The following is a 14,436-nucleotide window of genomic DNA, read 5'->3' on the forward strand; positions in this document are numbered from 1 at the left end:
TGCCAACGTTAGCCTCCAAGTTAGGGGGCTAACGTTGGCGCAAACGTTGGTAGCCCAGGGAGAAACTCTCAAGTTCCAACGTTAGCCTCCAAGTTAGGGGGCTAACGTTGGCGCAAACGTTGGTAGCCCAGGGAGAAACTCTCAAGTTCCAACGTTAGCCTCCAAGTTAGGGGGCTAACGTTGGCGCAAACGTTGGTAGCCCAGGGAGAAACTCTCAAGTTCCAACGTTAGCCTCCAAGTTAGGGGGCTAACGTTGGGGCTAACTTCATGCAACCCGGTTCAATTTTCACTTATTCCATTGTCCTCTCTTCACTCCTAGCCATTCCTCTTTGCTTCAACCTTTCTCCAAGCCTTCTTCACCTATCATTGATCAACCAAACTAATCAAAGTTTTGCTCAAAATCATGAGGTATTCAATCTTCCACAATATGCAACAAATATAGTTCAAAACCTCATGAAATGGCATGAATTCACATATGGTTGGTTCAATCAAGGGAAACATGAAAATCTACTCAATTAGCTTGCTTGTAGCTTAAGAAAGTGCATAATTCTAATGAAAACAAAAGAAAAAGACTAGCTAAAATGGGCTAGGATGACTTGTCATCAAACATCTATAATCCTTCATGGAGAAATCATCCAAATTTCTCATGGAAGGACCAACAGAAGCCTCAATAAGGCTTCAACAATAATAGTGGAAGAAATAGGTTTAGTAATAGCAAGCCTTTTCCATCATCTTCTCAGCAACAGACAGAGAATTCGGAACAGAGCCATTCTAGCCTGGCAACCATAGTCTCTGATCTATCTAAGACCACACTAAGTTTCATGAATGAAACAAGGTCATATATTAGAAATTTAGAGGCACAGGTGGGTCAGCTGAGTAAGAAGATTACTGAAACTCCTCCCAGTACTCTCCCAAGCAATACAGAAGAAAATCCCAAGAGAGAGTGCAAGGCCATAACCATGGCCAACATGGCCGAACTTGGAGAGAGTGAGAAGGACGTGAGTCCCAGTGAGAAAAGCCTCATGGGACATCCTCTGGACAGAAAGGAGTTTCCCTTTGAGGAACCAAAGGAATCTGAGGCTCATACAAAGACCATAGAGATTCCATTGAACTTTCTTCTGTCATTCATGAGCTCTGATGAATATTCTTCCTCTGAAGAGGATGAAGACATCACTGAAGAGCAAGTTGCTAAGTATCTATGAGCAATCATGAAGCTGAATGCCAAGTTATTTGGTAATGAGACTTGGGAGGATGAACTCCCCTTGTTCACCAATGAACTGAATGCATTAATGAGGCAGACATTACCTCAGAAGAAATCGCATCCCGAAAAAATTTTCATACCTTGTACCATAGGCACCATGACCTTTGAGAAGGCTCTGTGTGACCTGGGGTCAGGGATAAACCTCATGCCACTCTTTGTAATGGAGAAACTGGGAATTTTGAGGTAAAAGCTACAAGAATCTCACTAGAGATGGCAGATAAATCAATGAAATAGGCTTATGGACTAGTAGAGGACGTGCTAGTGAAGGTTAAAGGCCTTTACATCCCTGCTGATTTCATAATCATAGACACTGGGAAGGATGATGATGAATCCATCATCCTTGGCAGACCCTTCCTAGCCACAGCAAAAGCTATGATTGATGTTGACAGAGGAGAGTTGGTCCTTCAGTTGAATGAGGACTACCTTGTATTCAAGACTCAAGGTTCTCCTTCTGTAACCATGGAGAGGAAGCATAAAAAGCTTCTCTCAATACGGAGTCAAACAAAACCCCCACATTCAAACTCTAAGTTTGGTGTTGAGAGGCACCAACCCTGCTCTGATTATCTGTGAGGCTCCATGAGAGCTCACTGTCAAGCTATTGACATTAAAGAAGCACTTATTGGGAGGCAACCCAATGTTATTTAATTATATCTATTTATTTTCCATTGTCATTTAATGTTTTCTTTAGGTTGACGATCATGTGAAGTCACAAAAACAACTGCAAAATCAAAAATAGAATGAAAAATAGCATTAAAAAATAGCTCACCCTGGAGGAAGAGCTTACTGGCATTTAAACGCTAGTAAGAGTAGCAGAATGGATGTTAAATGCCCAGTCTGGCACCATTCTGGGCGTTTAACGCCAGAAATAGGCACCAGACTGGCGTTTAACAACAGAACAGGGCACCAAGTTGGCACTAAATGCCAAGAAGGGGAGAAAAGCTAGCGTTAAATGCCAGAAACAAGCAGCAACCTGGCGTTTAACGCCAGAATTGCACTCTAACGGCATTTTGCACGCCTAAATGGAGCAGGGATGCTAAATCCTTGACCCCTCAGGATCTGTGGACCCCACAGGATCCCCACCAACCTCAACTCACTCTCTCTTCTTTACACCGTTTCATAACACTCTTCCCCAAATACCCTTCACCAATCACCTCCATATCTCTTCCCAAATACCCTTTACCAATCACCTCATTCACTTTTCCCCAAAATACCACCTACCTTCAAGTTCAAACCTCTTTTTCTCTCCCAAACCCAACCCCTAATACATGAACCTAACTCTCCCCCCACTTCTATATATACCCCTCATCACTCCTTCAATTTCACACATCACAAACACCTTATACCCCCTTGGCCGAATTCACCCTCTCCTTCCATCTCCTCCATTTTCTTCTTCTTCTCCTTCATTCTTTCTTTTTTGCTCGAGGACGAGCAAACTTTTTAAGTTTGGTGTGGTAAAAGCATTGCTTTTTGTTTTTCCATAACCATTTATGGCACCTAAGGCCAGAGAAACCTCTAGAAAGAAGAAAGCGAAGGCAAAAGCTTCCACCTCCGAGTCATGGGAGATGGAGAGATTCATCTCAAAGGTTCATTAAGACCACTTCTATGAAGTTGTTGCCAAGAAGAAGGTGATCCCTGAGGTCCCTTTCATGCTCAAAAGGAGTGAGTATCCGGAGATCCGACATGAGATTAGAAAAAGAGGATGGAACCATGAGGGAGGAACAACAAAGGCAAGGAAGAGACATAGAGGAGCTCAAGAGCACCATTGGTTCTTCAAGAGGAAGAAGATGCCACCATCACTAAGGTGGACCCGTTCTTTAATTTCCTTGTTCTTTATTTTTCTGTTTTTCGTTCTCTATGCTTTATGTTTGTTTATGTTTTTGTCTTTATTTACATGATCATTCGTGTCTAGTGTTTATGCCTTAAAGCTATGAATGTCCTATGAATCCATCACCTTTCTTAAATGAAAAATGTTCTTAATTGTAAAAGAAAAAGAAGTACATGGATTTTGAATTTTAAAATAGTTTAATTATTTTGATGTGGTGGCAATAATTTTTGTTTTCTGAATGAATGCTTGAACAGTGCATATTTTTGATATTGTTGTTTATGAATGTTAAAATTGTTGGCTCTTGAAAGAATAATGAAAAAGGAGAAATGTTATTGATAATCTAAAAAATCATAAAATTGATTCTTGAAGCAAGAAAAAGTAGTGAAAGACAAAGGCTTGCGAAAAAAAAGGGGGCGAAAAAAATAACAAAGGAAAAATAAAGAAAAAGAAAAAGCAAGCAGAAAAAGCCAAAAGCTCTTTAAACCAAAAGGCAAGAGCAAAAAGCCAATAACCCTTTAAACCAAAAGGAAAGGGTAAAAAGGATCCAAGGTATTGAGCATTAATGGATAGGAGGGCCCAAAGGAATAAAATCCTGGCCTAAGCGGCTAAACCAAGCTGTCCCTAACCATGTGCTTGTGGCATGAAGGTGTCAAGTGAAAAGCTTGAGACTGAGCAGTTAAAGTCGTGGTCCAAAGCAAAAACGAGTGTGCTTAAGAGCTCTGGACACCTCTAATTGGGGACTCTAGCAAAGCTGAGTCACAATCTGAAAAGGTTCACCCAGTTATGTGTCTGTGGCATTTAGGTATCCGGTGGTAATCCTGGAAAACAAAATGCTTAGGGCCACGGCCAAGACTCATAAAGTAGCTGTGTTCAAGAATCAACATACTGAACTAGGAGAATCAATAACACTATCTGAATTCTGAGTTCCTATAGATGCTAATCATTCTGAACTTTAAAGGATAAAGTGAGATGCCAAAACTGTTCAGAAGCAAAAAGCTAAGAGCCCCGCTCATCTAATTAAGACTGATCTTCATAGATGTCTTTGGAATTCATTGTATATTCTCTTCTTTTTATCCTACTTTGTTTTTAGTTTTTTGGGGACAAGCAACAATTTAACTTTGGTGTTGTGATGAGCGGATAATTTGTACGCTTTTTGGCATTGTTTTTAGGTAGTTTTTAGTATGTTTTAGTTACTTTTTAGTATATTTTTATTAGTTTTTAAATACAAATCACATTTCTGGACTTTACTATGAGTTTGTGTATTTTTCTGTGATTTCAGGTATTTTCTAGCTGAAATTGAGTGACCTGAGCAAAAATCTGATTCAGAGGCTGAAAAAGAACTATAGATGCTGTTGGATTCTGACCTCCCTGCACTTGAAATGGATTTTCTGGAGCTACAAAAACCCAATTGGCACGCTCTCAATTGCGTTGGAAAGTAGACATCCTGAGCTTTCCAGCAACATATAATAGTTCATACGCTTATCTGAAATTCTCACCAATGAATTACATAAGTATCTCTATCTTATTTTCTATTTTAATTACATTTTAGTTATCAAAACCTCATAGCCATTTGAATCCGCCTGACTGAGATTTACAAGGATGACCATAGCTTGCTTCAAGCCCACAATCTCCGTGGGATCGACCCTTACTCATGTAAGGTTTATTACTTGGACGACCCGGTGCACTTGCTTGTTAGTTGTGCAGAGTTGTGAAAAGGAGTTGAGATTACAATCGTACGTACCAAGTTTTTGGCGCCATTGAGATCACAATTTCGTACACCAGTCTGTCACTAACTGCTGGTATATCAATCTCACTCTGTCCCCTTTTGAGAATCCTTAAGTTGGTATCTTCTTGTTCTTCCACCCTCTTGGAACCCTTTTCCTACTCTTCTTTCCTTTCTTCATTTGTCCTTCTTTCTTTGCATCATGTTTTATGTCAGGGACCTCCTTCTCAAAAATCAAGTTCTCAACCCCTTCCTGCCTTCTCTTCTTAGCCTTTACCTATTCCTTACCCTCTTGGTTTTTCTTTCCATTGCAACTCTTCTTCTTCAACCTTCATGCAGCTCTTCTCTTTAACAGTGTGCTGTACTTCCTAGAAGACATTCAGAGTGATCTTCTCATCATTTACCCTCAAAGTCATTTCTCCTTGTTCTACATCGATGATGGCCTTTGCTGTGGCCAGGAAAGGTCTTTCCAGTATAATAGAATCATTCCCTTCTTCTTCTTCTAAGTCCAGGATTACAAAGTCTGCTGGAAATATGAATTTTCCTGCTCTAACCAAGAGATTTTCAATCACCCTTTTGGGAATTACCAGAGATCTATCCACTAGCTCCAATGACATCTGTGTAGACTTCACTATTTCTATAGATAGCCTTCTCATCATGGACAGAGGCATGAGGTTAATACTAGATCCTAAATCACACGGTGCCTTGTCAATGATTATGTCACCAATGGTACAAGGTAAGAAGAAGCTCCCAGGGTCTTTGAGTTTTGGTGGGATGCTTTCTTGGATCGTTGCACTACATTCCTGGGTTAAGATCACTGTCTCTTTCTCATTCCAGCTCTTTTTCTTGTTGATGAGCTCTTTGAGAAATTTTGCATATAGAGGCATTTGTTCTAGAGCTTCAGGAAGTGGAATATTGATCTCCAACTTCTTAAACAATTCTAAGAACTTAGGGAACTGTTGGTCTTTGATCTCCTTCTGCAATCTCTGAGGGTATGGCAAAGGAGGAGTGTAAGTCTTCACCATTGTCCTCTGTTCTTGTGATTGTTCCTCCATGACTTCCTCTCCTTTCTTTGAAGCTTGAGGTTCGTCTTTCTCCTTAAACTTCTCTTGGTCTTGCTTGTCTTTGAGTGTCACTTCTTCCTTGCTGCTGGCCTTATGATTCTCCATAGGCTTCTTGTTTGTTTCTTTGTCATTTACCAAATTTCTTCCACTCCTTAATTGGATGGCTTTGCATTCTTCCTTGAGGTTAGGAATGGTGTCACTTGGTAGTGTATTAGGTGCTCTTTCAGTCACTGCTTTCTTGGATAATTGACCAATTTGCCTCTCTAGATTCTGCAGTGAAGCTTCATGGTTCTTGTTGGCCAATTCTTGATGTTTCATCATCTTCTCCATCAATATCTCCAAGTTGGAGATCCTTTGAGACTCTTGGGGTGGTTGTGGTTGATTATGGGATTTTGAGGTTGAATAATAAGTGTTTTGGTTAGTGGATGGGTTGTTAGGTGGATAGTAGTTGGATTGGGGTTGATTATTTTGTGGTTTTCTGTATGGATTTTGGTTAGTATTTTGATGGTTTTGATGGTTTGTGTTTCTGAAGTTGTTTTAGTTTGAATTTCTCTACCAAGGTTGCTGGTTTTGGTTCTCTCCCCATTTCAGATTTGGGTGGTTTCTCCAGGATGAGTTGTAAGTATCTCCATGGAAGTCATTTGATCCAGAACTTTGATTATGCATGTACTGTACTTGCTCAGGCTGCTGCTCCTCATAACTTTCCTCCTGCTATCTCTACACCACTGATGGTTGGTTATTTGCGCTCACTGCTGCAAGTTGCAATCCATCCATCCTCTTTGACATTGTTTCAATTTGTTGTTGGAGCTGCTGGTGCATGAGTTTGTCCTGAGCCAATATGGTATCAACTCCTTCAAGCTCAAATACACCCTTCTTTGGAGCTGCTTGCCTTTCAGAGGAGTAGAAATACTCATTGTTGGCCACGATGTCTATGAGATCATGTGCCTCTTGAGCAGTTTTCATCATTTGCAAAGATCCTCCTGATGAATGATCCAAAGCTTTCCTTGAAGGTAAAGACAAGCCTTCATAGAAATTTTGCAACTCCACCCATTCACTGAACATTCCCTCTGGACACCTTCTAATTAGAGCTTTATATCTCTCCCAAGTTTCATACGATGGCTCTCCTTCCTGCTGTCTGAAGGTTTGCACATCAGTTTTTAGCTTGATGACTCTTTGAGGTAGATAGAATTTGGCTAAGAATTTGCTAACCAAATCATCCCAGCTGGTAATGCTCTCCTTAGGGAAGGTTCCTAACTAATGTGTGGCTTTTTCTTTCAGTGAAAATGGGAATAAAAAAAGCTTATAGATGTCAAGATTGACTCCATTGGTTTTGACAGTGTCACAGATTCTCAAAAATACAGAGAGGTGTTGGTTTGGATTTTCAGCAGCACTTCCTCCATATTGACAATTGTTTTGAACCAGGGTAATCAATTGAGGCTTGAGTTCAAAGTTATTGGCATTAACATTGGGGTTAGGATGCTACTCCCACAATTCTTTGGGTTGGGGATAGTGTAGGAGGCTAAGACTCTTCTTTGTGGTTGACCATTGTTGTTGGCCACACCATCAGTATGATCTGGAATGTTATCATCCATTACTTGATCTTCCTCCTCTAATTCCTCTTCACCAATAACTCCTTTTCCTCTTGCTTCTCTTCTCAATCTTCGGAGGGTTCTCTCGTCAAGGTTAAAAGATGTGGATTCACCTCTTCTTCCTCCTGACATAAACACAAAACCAGAAACCAAAATGAAACACTCTACTGCTAGAGTGGGGTGAGTGTTAGCTTAAGCAAAAATTCAAACAGTTAGTGTGCTTAGTAAAAATAAAAAGAAAATGCTTAATCTAGATTATCACCCTACTTAATCATTGTCAATCTAAATCAATCCCCGGCAACGGCGCCAAAAACTTGATGAGGGAAAAATGATTCCACATAAACTCACCGGCAAGTGTACCGGGTTGCATCAAGTAGTAATAACTCTCAAGAGTGAGGTTGATCCCACAGGGATTGATGGATTGAGCAATTTTAGTTAGGTGATGAATTTAGTTAAGCGAATATTTGATGATTTGAGTGATTTTGATTTAACAGAAGCTAAATTGCAGGAAAATAAAGGTGCAGAAGGTAAATTAGGCAGAAAAGTAAAGTGCAGAAGAGATAAATTGCAGAAACTTAAAGTGCAAGAAATTAAAAGAGCTGAAACTTAGATTGCAAGAAAAGTAAATTGCAGAAACTTAAAGTGCAAGAAATGTAAATTGCTGTATCTAAATTGCTGAGAAATATAAATTTGCTTGAAGAATAAAAGGATTTGGGTGTTGGGATTCAGAATTGAACAATAAAATGCAAGCTAAAGTAAATCAAAGAGCTAGGAGATGAAGAGATTCAACTCAGTAGCCAAACAGGAATGGAAAATTGCTTGAAAACACAAACAGCATGAAAACTTAACTCAATTATGAAATTCTCAAAGAGAAATTGAGGATCAAAGTAGAGCAATGAGATTAGAAAGTAGATCTATATCTCAATTACTCCCTTGATCAAGCAGAAAGAAATTGCAGAAGAAAATGAAATTAAAAATAGCAAAAGAAACTTAGATCCAAATTCTCCAAATCCCAAAACTATATGGAAGAAAAGCAAAGATGATTCTCAGATCAGGAATCAATGGAGCTCTTCAATCTCAATTCAAAAACCCAAAACAGAAAAGTAGAAGTTGCAGAAGAAATAAAATGCAGAAAGAAAACTAGATCCAATTCCCAAATCCCAAATTCAAAACAAATGAAAATTAAAAGTGAAAACTAAAAAATGAGCTAAAGGTTTTTTTACAAATCGAACTTGATCCTATTTATACACTGTCTATTTTGGTCTTCAAAGTTTGGAGTGGGCCTTTTGATTTTTGGATTTGATGAAAGATGGGTCCGGTTGGCTTCGGTTCAAGTTGGGTTGGAGGCATGGGTCAGTTCCCAGGGAAGCGCTCAGTTCACTTAAGTGAACTTGGCGTCACTCCTTGTGTGCCTCATCCGTGTCATGGCATGCATCTAGCGCTCACATGTTGAACGCTACGTTGCCTTGTTTGAGCGGTGCTTCCTTAATTGAGAGCTCCCCCTTCGAGCCTTGGTGTGTGCCTCCCGAAAATGTTTACAAAAGCAAACTCTGCATTCTCTTTGCTGAACGTGGCTCCTTCCTTGCCTTGGCCCTTCTCACTAGCGTTAACTTTGTGAACGTTCCGCTCACTCTTTGAGCGCTACATTCCCTTGCTTCCTTAAGCGTGCCTTGCTTCCTTGGTTGAGAGGCACGAAAACGTGCATAATAATGAACGTAGCGTTCACTCCTTAGAACACTACTCCTTCCTTGGTGCATTGGCCTTTGCTCCTTTGGCTTGAAAGGAACGAGAAAGGGAAGGATAGTGAACGTAGCGTTCACTTCTTAGACGCTACTCCCCTAGCCTTTACTTGGTGCGCGAGTTTGGTTCCTCTCTTGGGTGCTCCGTTTGCAAATTCAAACGCTGGCCCTTGCTCTCTTTTTTTATCGCAACGCTTTACTATCATGGGCCACGCTTTTCAAAGCGTGGCCTAAGGTCCAAAGCGTGCTCCAAAACTTTTCTTTCCTTTTTTTCATCATTTCTTCACCTACAAGCAACCAAACAACTAATCAAAGTCCCACCAAAATAACTAGATCTTTGCATCATTTATAAAATCAATTAATTCTAGCTTAAAACCTATGATTTTGTGTATAATAGATAATGTTTGATTGATTCAAGAAAATCATGAATCAACTCTAATTACTTACTTATTGTGTAAGAAAGTGCATAAAACCTAATGAAACTAATGAAAAAGGCTTGTAGAACTAGCATAAGATGACTTGTCATCACTTTGCTCTCGAAATAAAGGTCCAAAATTGGCATTCAATGCCAGTACTCTACCCTCTTCCTGGCGTTGGACGCCCAAAAGGGAGCAGCTGGCGTCCAACGCCCAAACAGGAGTCCAAGGCTGGCGTTCGACGCCCAAGAAGTGTCCTAGGACATGGAGACACCCTTAGCTCAGCCCAACACTCACCAAGTGGGCCCGAAAAGTGGATTTTTACACTACAAGACTAGTCTATCTTTTTTCTGTAATCCTTAGTTATTAGATTAGTATATATAGGAGAAGATCACCCATATTTAGAAGATTCTACCTCATCTTCTTCCTCCATTTTTACATTTGAACACTATTCTATGTACAATATGAGTCACTAACCTCCTAGGTTAACGCTAGGAGCGCTGCTAATTCTTTTGGATTAATAATATCACTATTCTATTTCTATCTATGCTTGATTCCATTCTAAGATGTATCTTTGTTCTTCATCCTAATGAATTGGGAGTGTAACTTGACCGTCATCCCTATTCACATGGGTTCTTGGGAGTCCTTAAAGGGATAGTATTGAACTACAAGCTTGATTATATATCTCTTAGACAGCTAATCCACGACTTCGTTGGGTACTTGGAGACATCAGTGCAGCTGAGGTATGGGGCGATTACGGCCTGTGTAGTATATGCTAGAACCAAGACGCAGTATTCTCTGATCCGAAAGATTCGACCTTGTCTATGGCGCTTTGAGTAGGATCACCAACGGGACTGGAGTGCAGAAGCTTCACCCCCGTTCAGATTGGATGATCGCTGACCCGGCGTTTGATCTGAAGCAGAGGAGATTAATGACCGCTGACCTGGCGTTAATCATTTATAACCTGCCATGGAATGAATCAATTAGAAGTTGGAGTAGATGGTGAGAAAAATTGATCTAGAAGGAAGAAGCATCTCTGAAGCCTCAACCGTTCTCTCATCACTGATCTCACACCTACCTAGTAACATTTTATTTATTTATTTTGTTTTATGTGTTTTTTGTGACAACTATATTTTCTATCCACCTGACTAAGATCTACAAGATAGCCATTGCTTGTTCAAACTAACAATCTCCATGGGATCGACTCTCACTCACCCGAGGTATTACTTGGACAACACAGTGCACTTGTCGGTCTATCTATGCAAATATTGAGGAGTCAGTTTTGTACACCAAGTTTTTGGTGTCGTTGCCGAGGATTGTTTGGATTTGACAAACTATTGGATTATCTTGTTGCTTAGATTAGGTTCTTTTTACTATTTTGTTTCCTGCCTTTTGTTTTCTTTTTCAAAAATCCATCTTTTCTTTGTCTTTTGTTTGAGTCTACTGTTAGTTCTTAAGTGTGGTGTCCCTTGTGTGTTCTTTATTTTCTTTAAATTTTCGAATTTGTCCTTGAGTGTTCTTCTTGGTATTCAAGTTGTTCTTGTTCCTTTTCTTGTTTTGATCTTAAAATTTTTATAGTTTGGTGTTCTTTAGTGTTTTTCTTTTTAATTTTCAATAATTAGTGTCCTTTGATCTAAAAATTTTAAGTTTGATGTCTTTTAGTTGTTTTTCTCTTTCTTCATTAATTCGAAAAAACCAAAAATATTTCTTTTATTTTTATTCAAAATTTTCGAAAATCTTGCTTTCTTTTTCATCTTGATTTAAAAATTTTAAGTTTAGTATTTTCTTGTTAGTAAAGTATGAATTTTAAATTTTGAATTTTATCTTTTCATATCTTCTTTTTCTTTCTTATCTTTCTTTTAAAATTTTAAAATTAAAAACTTTTTCAAACCTTTATCTCATCTTTGGTTTATTTTTCTTTAAGTTTGAAATCATTATCTTATCTTATCTTAATTCTAAATTTCAAATTCAAACCTTTTTAAAATTTTCACCATATCTTATCTTTTTAACTTATTTTCAAAATCTTTATCTTATCTTGCTTCATTTTCAAAATTTAAAATTAAATCTTTTTCAAATCTTTTCAATTCTTATCTTATCTTGTTGACTTTTCCTTTCCAATTTTTAAATTTAAAAAATTTCAAATTCAAATCTTTTTCAAATCTCCTATCTTATCTTATTTTCAAATCTTTCTTAATTAGTTACTTGTTTTCCCTTTCCTTCTTTTTTAAAACTTCCTAACTAATTCCTCTCTCTTTTAATTTCGAAAACTACTTACCTCTTTCTCTCTCTTCTTTTTCGAAAACCACCTTTTAATTTTTAAATCTTTTTGGTTAATTAGCTTTTAATTCCCTTATTGTTTTTTGAATTTAATAAATAAATAAAATAAAAACAAAAAGATTTTTCAAATTCCACTTTCTATTCTTAATTTTTGAATTCTTCTACCCTATTTATTCGCATTCTTCTTCTCATTGTTTTACCCTCATTCTTCTTTCTTCTTCATATTTTAGGGAATTCTCCATACTTTGACATAGAGCTCCCATTCTTTTTCTTTCTTGTTTTCTTTTTCTTGTTTATGAGCAAGAATAGAGATAAAGAACCTCTCTTTGATCTTGATCCTGAACTTGAGAGGACCCTAAGGAGGTGTTTACAACAAGTTAAAGCACAACACTCCGGAAGAGACCTCACAGAACTTTTCAAACAAGAAATTGAAAATACAAACATGGCAGCTGGTGCACGAATTGTGAATCACACTTTTCACAACTCGTACCACTAACCAGCAAGTGCACTGGGTCGTCCAAGTAATACCTTACGTGAGTAAGGGTCGAATCCCACGGAGATTGTTGGTTTGAAGCAATCTATGGTTATCTTGTAAATCTTAGTCAGGAAGTCAATTATGTTTATCAATTGAATTGTGAGTAACCAGTAGAGCATAAATTAAAAATTACTTGTTGTGCAGTAATGGAGAATATGTTGGAGTTTTGGAGATGCTTTGTCTTCTAAATCTCTGCTTTCCTCTGTCTTCTTGTTCACGCACGCACGTCCCCCTATGGCAAGCTGTGTGTTGGTGGATCACCGTTGTCAATGGCTACCTTCCGTCCTCCCAGTGAAAACTACACTCACGCGCTCTGTCACAGCACGGCTAATCACCGGTTGGTTCTCGATCCGGTTGGAATAGGATTTACTATCCTTTTGCGTCTGTCGCTAACGCCCAGCCTTCAAGAGTCTGAAGCTCGTCACAGTCATTCAATCCTTGAATCCTACTCGGAATACCACAGACAAGGTTTAGACTTTCCGGATTCTCATGAATGCTGCCATCAGTTCTAGCTTATACCACGGAGATTCTGATTAAGAGATCTCAGAGATACTCATTCAATAGGATATAGAACGGAGGAGGTTGTCAGGCACACGTTCATGGTTGAGGAAGGTGATGAATGTCACTGATCATCACCTTCATCACAGTTAAGCGCGAATGAACATCTTAAATAGGAACAAGCGTGTTTAAATTACTACCGGATACATAAATGCCACAGACACATAACTGGGTGAACCTTTTCAGATTGTGACTCAGCTTTGCTAAAGTCTCCAATTAGAGGTGTCCAGAGTTCTTAAGCACACTCTTCTTTTTGCTTTGGACCTTGACTTTAACCGCTCAGTCTCAAGTTTTCACTTGACACCTGCACGCCACAAACACATGGTTAGGGACAGCTTGGTTTAGCCGCTTAGACCAGGATTTTAGTCCTTTAGGTCCTCCTATCCACTGATGCTCAAAGCCTTGGGATCCTTTTTATTTTCCCTTGCCTTTTGGTTTTAAGGGTTATTGGCTTTTTCTGCTTGCTCTCTCTTTTTTTTTTTTTTTCTGCAAGCTTTGTTCTTTGCTGCTTTTTCTTGCTTCAAGAATCATTTTTATGATTTTTCAGATTATCAATAACATGTCTCATGTTCATCATTCTTTCAAGAGCCAACATATTTAACAGTCTTAAACAACAAATTCAAAAGACATATGCACTGTTCAAGCATTCATTCAGAAGACAGAAAGCATTGCCACCACATGTTACTAATTAGAATTTTTCTTATTAAAAACTCGAAATTTTATTACCTCTTATTCAAAAGATCTACTATTTTATTCATGTTTAATGATGATGAGAAAAATAAACTATAGCTTAATTGGAGATAAAATCAAATAGATACTAATTACTATTATATGACTTCTAAGCTCACGCGCTCTGTCACAGCACGGCTAATCACCGGTTGGTTCTCGATCCGCTTGGAATAGGATTTACTATCCTTTTGCGTCTGTTACTAACGCCCAGCCTTCAAGAGTCTGAAGCTCGTCACAGTCATTCAATCCTTGAATCCTACTCGGAATACCACAGACAAGGAAGTCTCTAAAAGTTGTTTAAATACTAAACTAGTAGCCTAGGGTTACAAAATATGAGTGGACTGTGATGGATGATGCAGAAGTCCACTTTTGGGGCCCACTTGGTGTGTGCTGGGCTGAGACTTAAGCAATTCACGTGCAGAGGCCGTTTGTAGAGTTGAACGCCAGTTTTTATGCCAGTTTGGGCGTTCAACTCCAGTTTTTGATCCTTTTCTGGCGCTGGACGCCAGAATTGGGCAGAGAACTGGAGTTGAACGCCAGTTTACGTCGTCTATCCTTGTGCAAAGTATGTACTATTATATATTGCTGGAAAGCCCTGGATGTCTACTTTCCAACGCAATTGGAATCATGCCATTTCGAGTTCTGTAGCTCCAGAAAATCCAATTTGAGTGCAGGGAGGTCAGAATCCAACAGCATTAGCAGTCCTTTTTCAGCCTGAAT

General features: G+C 38.8%; 1 protein-coding gene across 1 annotated transcript; it reads right to left on the reverse strand.

The window, feature by feature from the left end:
* LOC107640610 lies at positions 5,178–5,978 on the reverse strand. The gene has a single exon (XM_016344119.1). It carries the CDS (start codon positions 5,976–5,978, stop codon positions 5,178–5,180), a length of 801 nt encoding a protein of 266 aa, XP_016199605.1.

This window comes from Arachis ipaensis, chromosome B05 (genome assembly GCF_000816755.2).
Source record: "Arachis ipaensis cultivar K30076 chromosome B05, Araip1.1, whole genome shotgun sequence".
Lineage (NCBI taxonomy): Eukaryota > Viridiplantae > Streptophyta > Magnoliopsida > Fabales > Fabaceae > Arachis > Arachis ipaensis.

Excerpts from the sequence above, each read along its gene's own strand:
- LOC107640610 (XM_016344119.1), bottom strand. The coding sequence starts at position 5,978 with ATGGAGAATCATAAGGCCAGCAGCAAGGAAGAAGTGACACTCAAAGAC.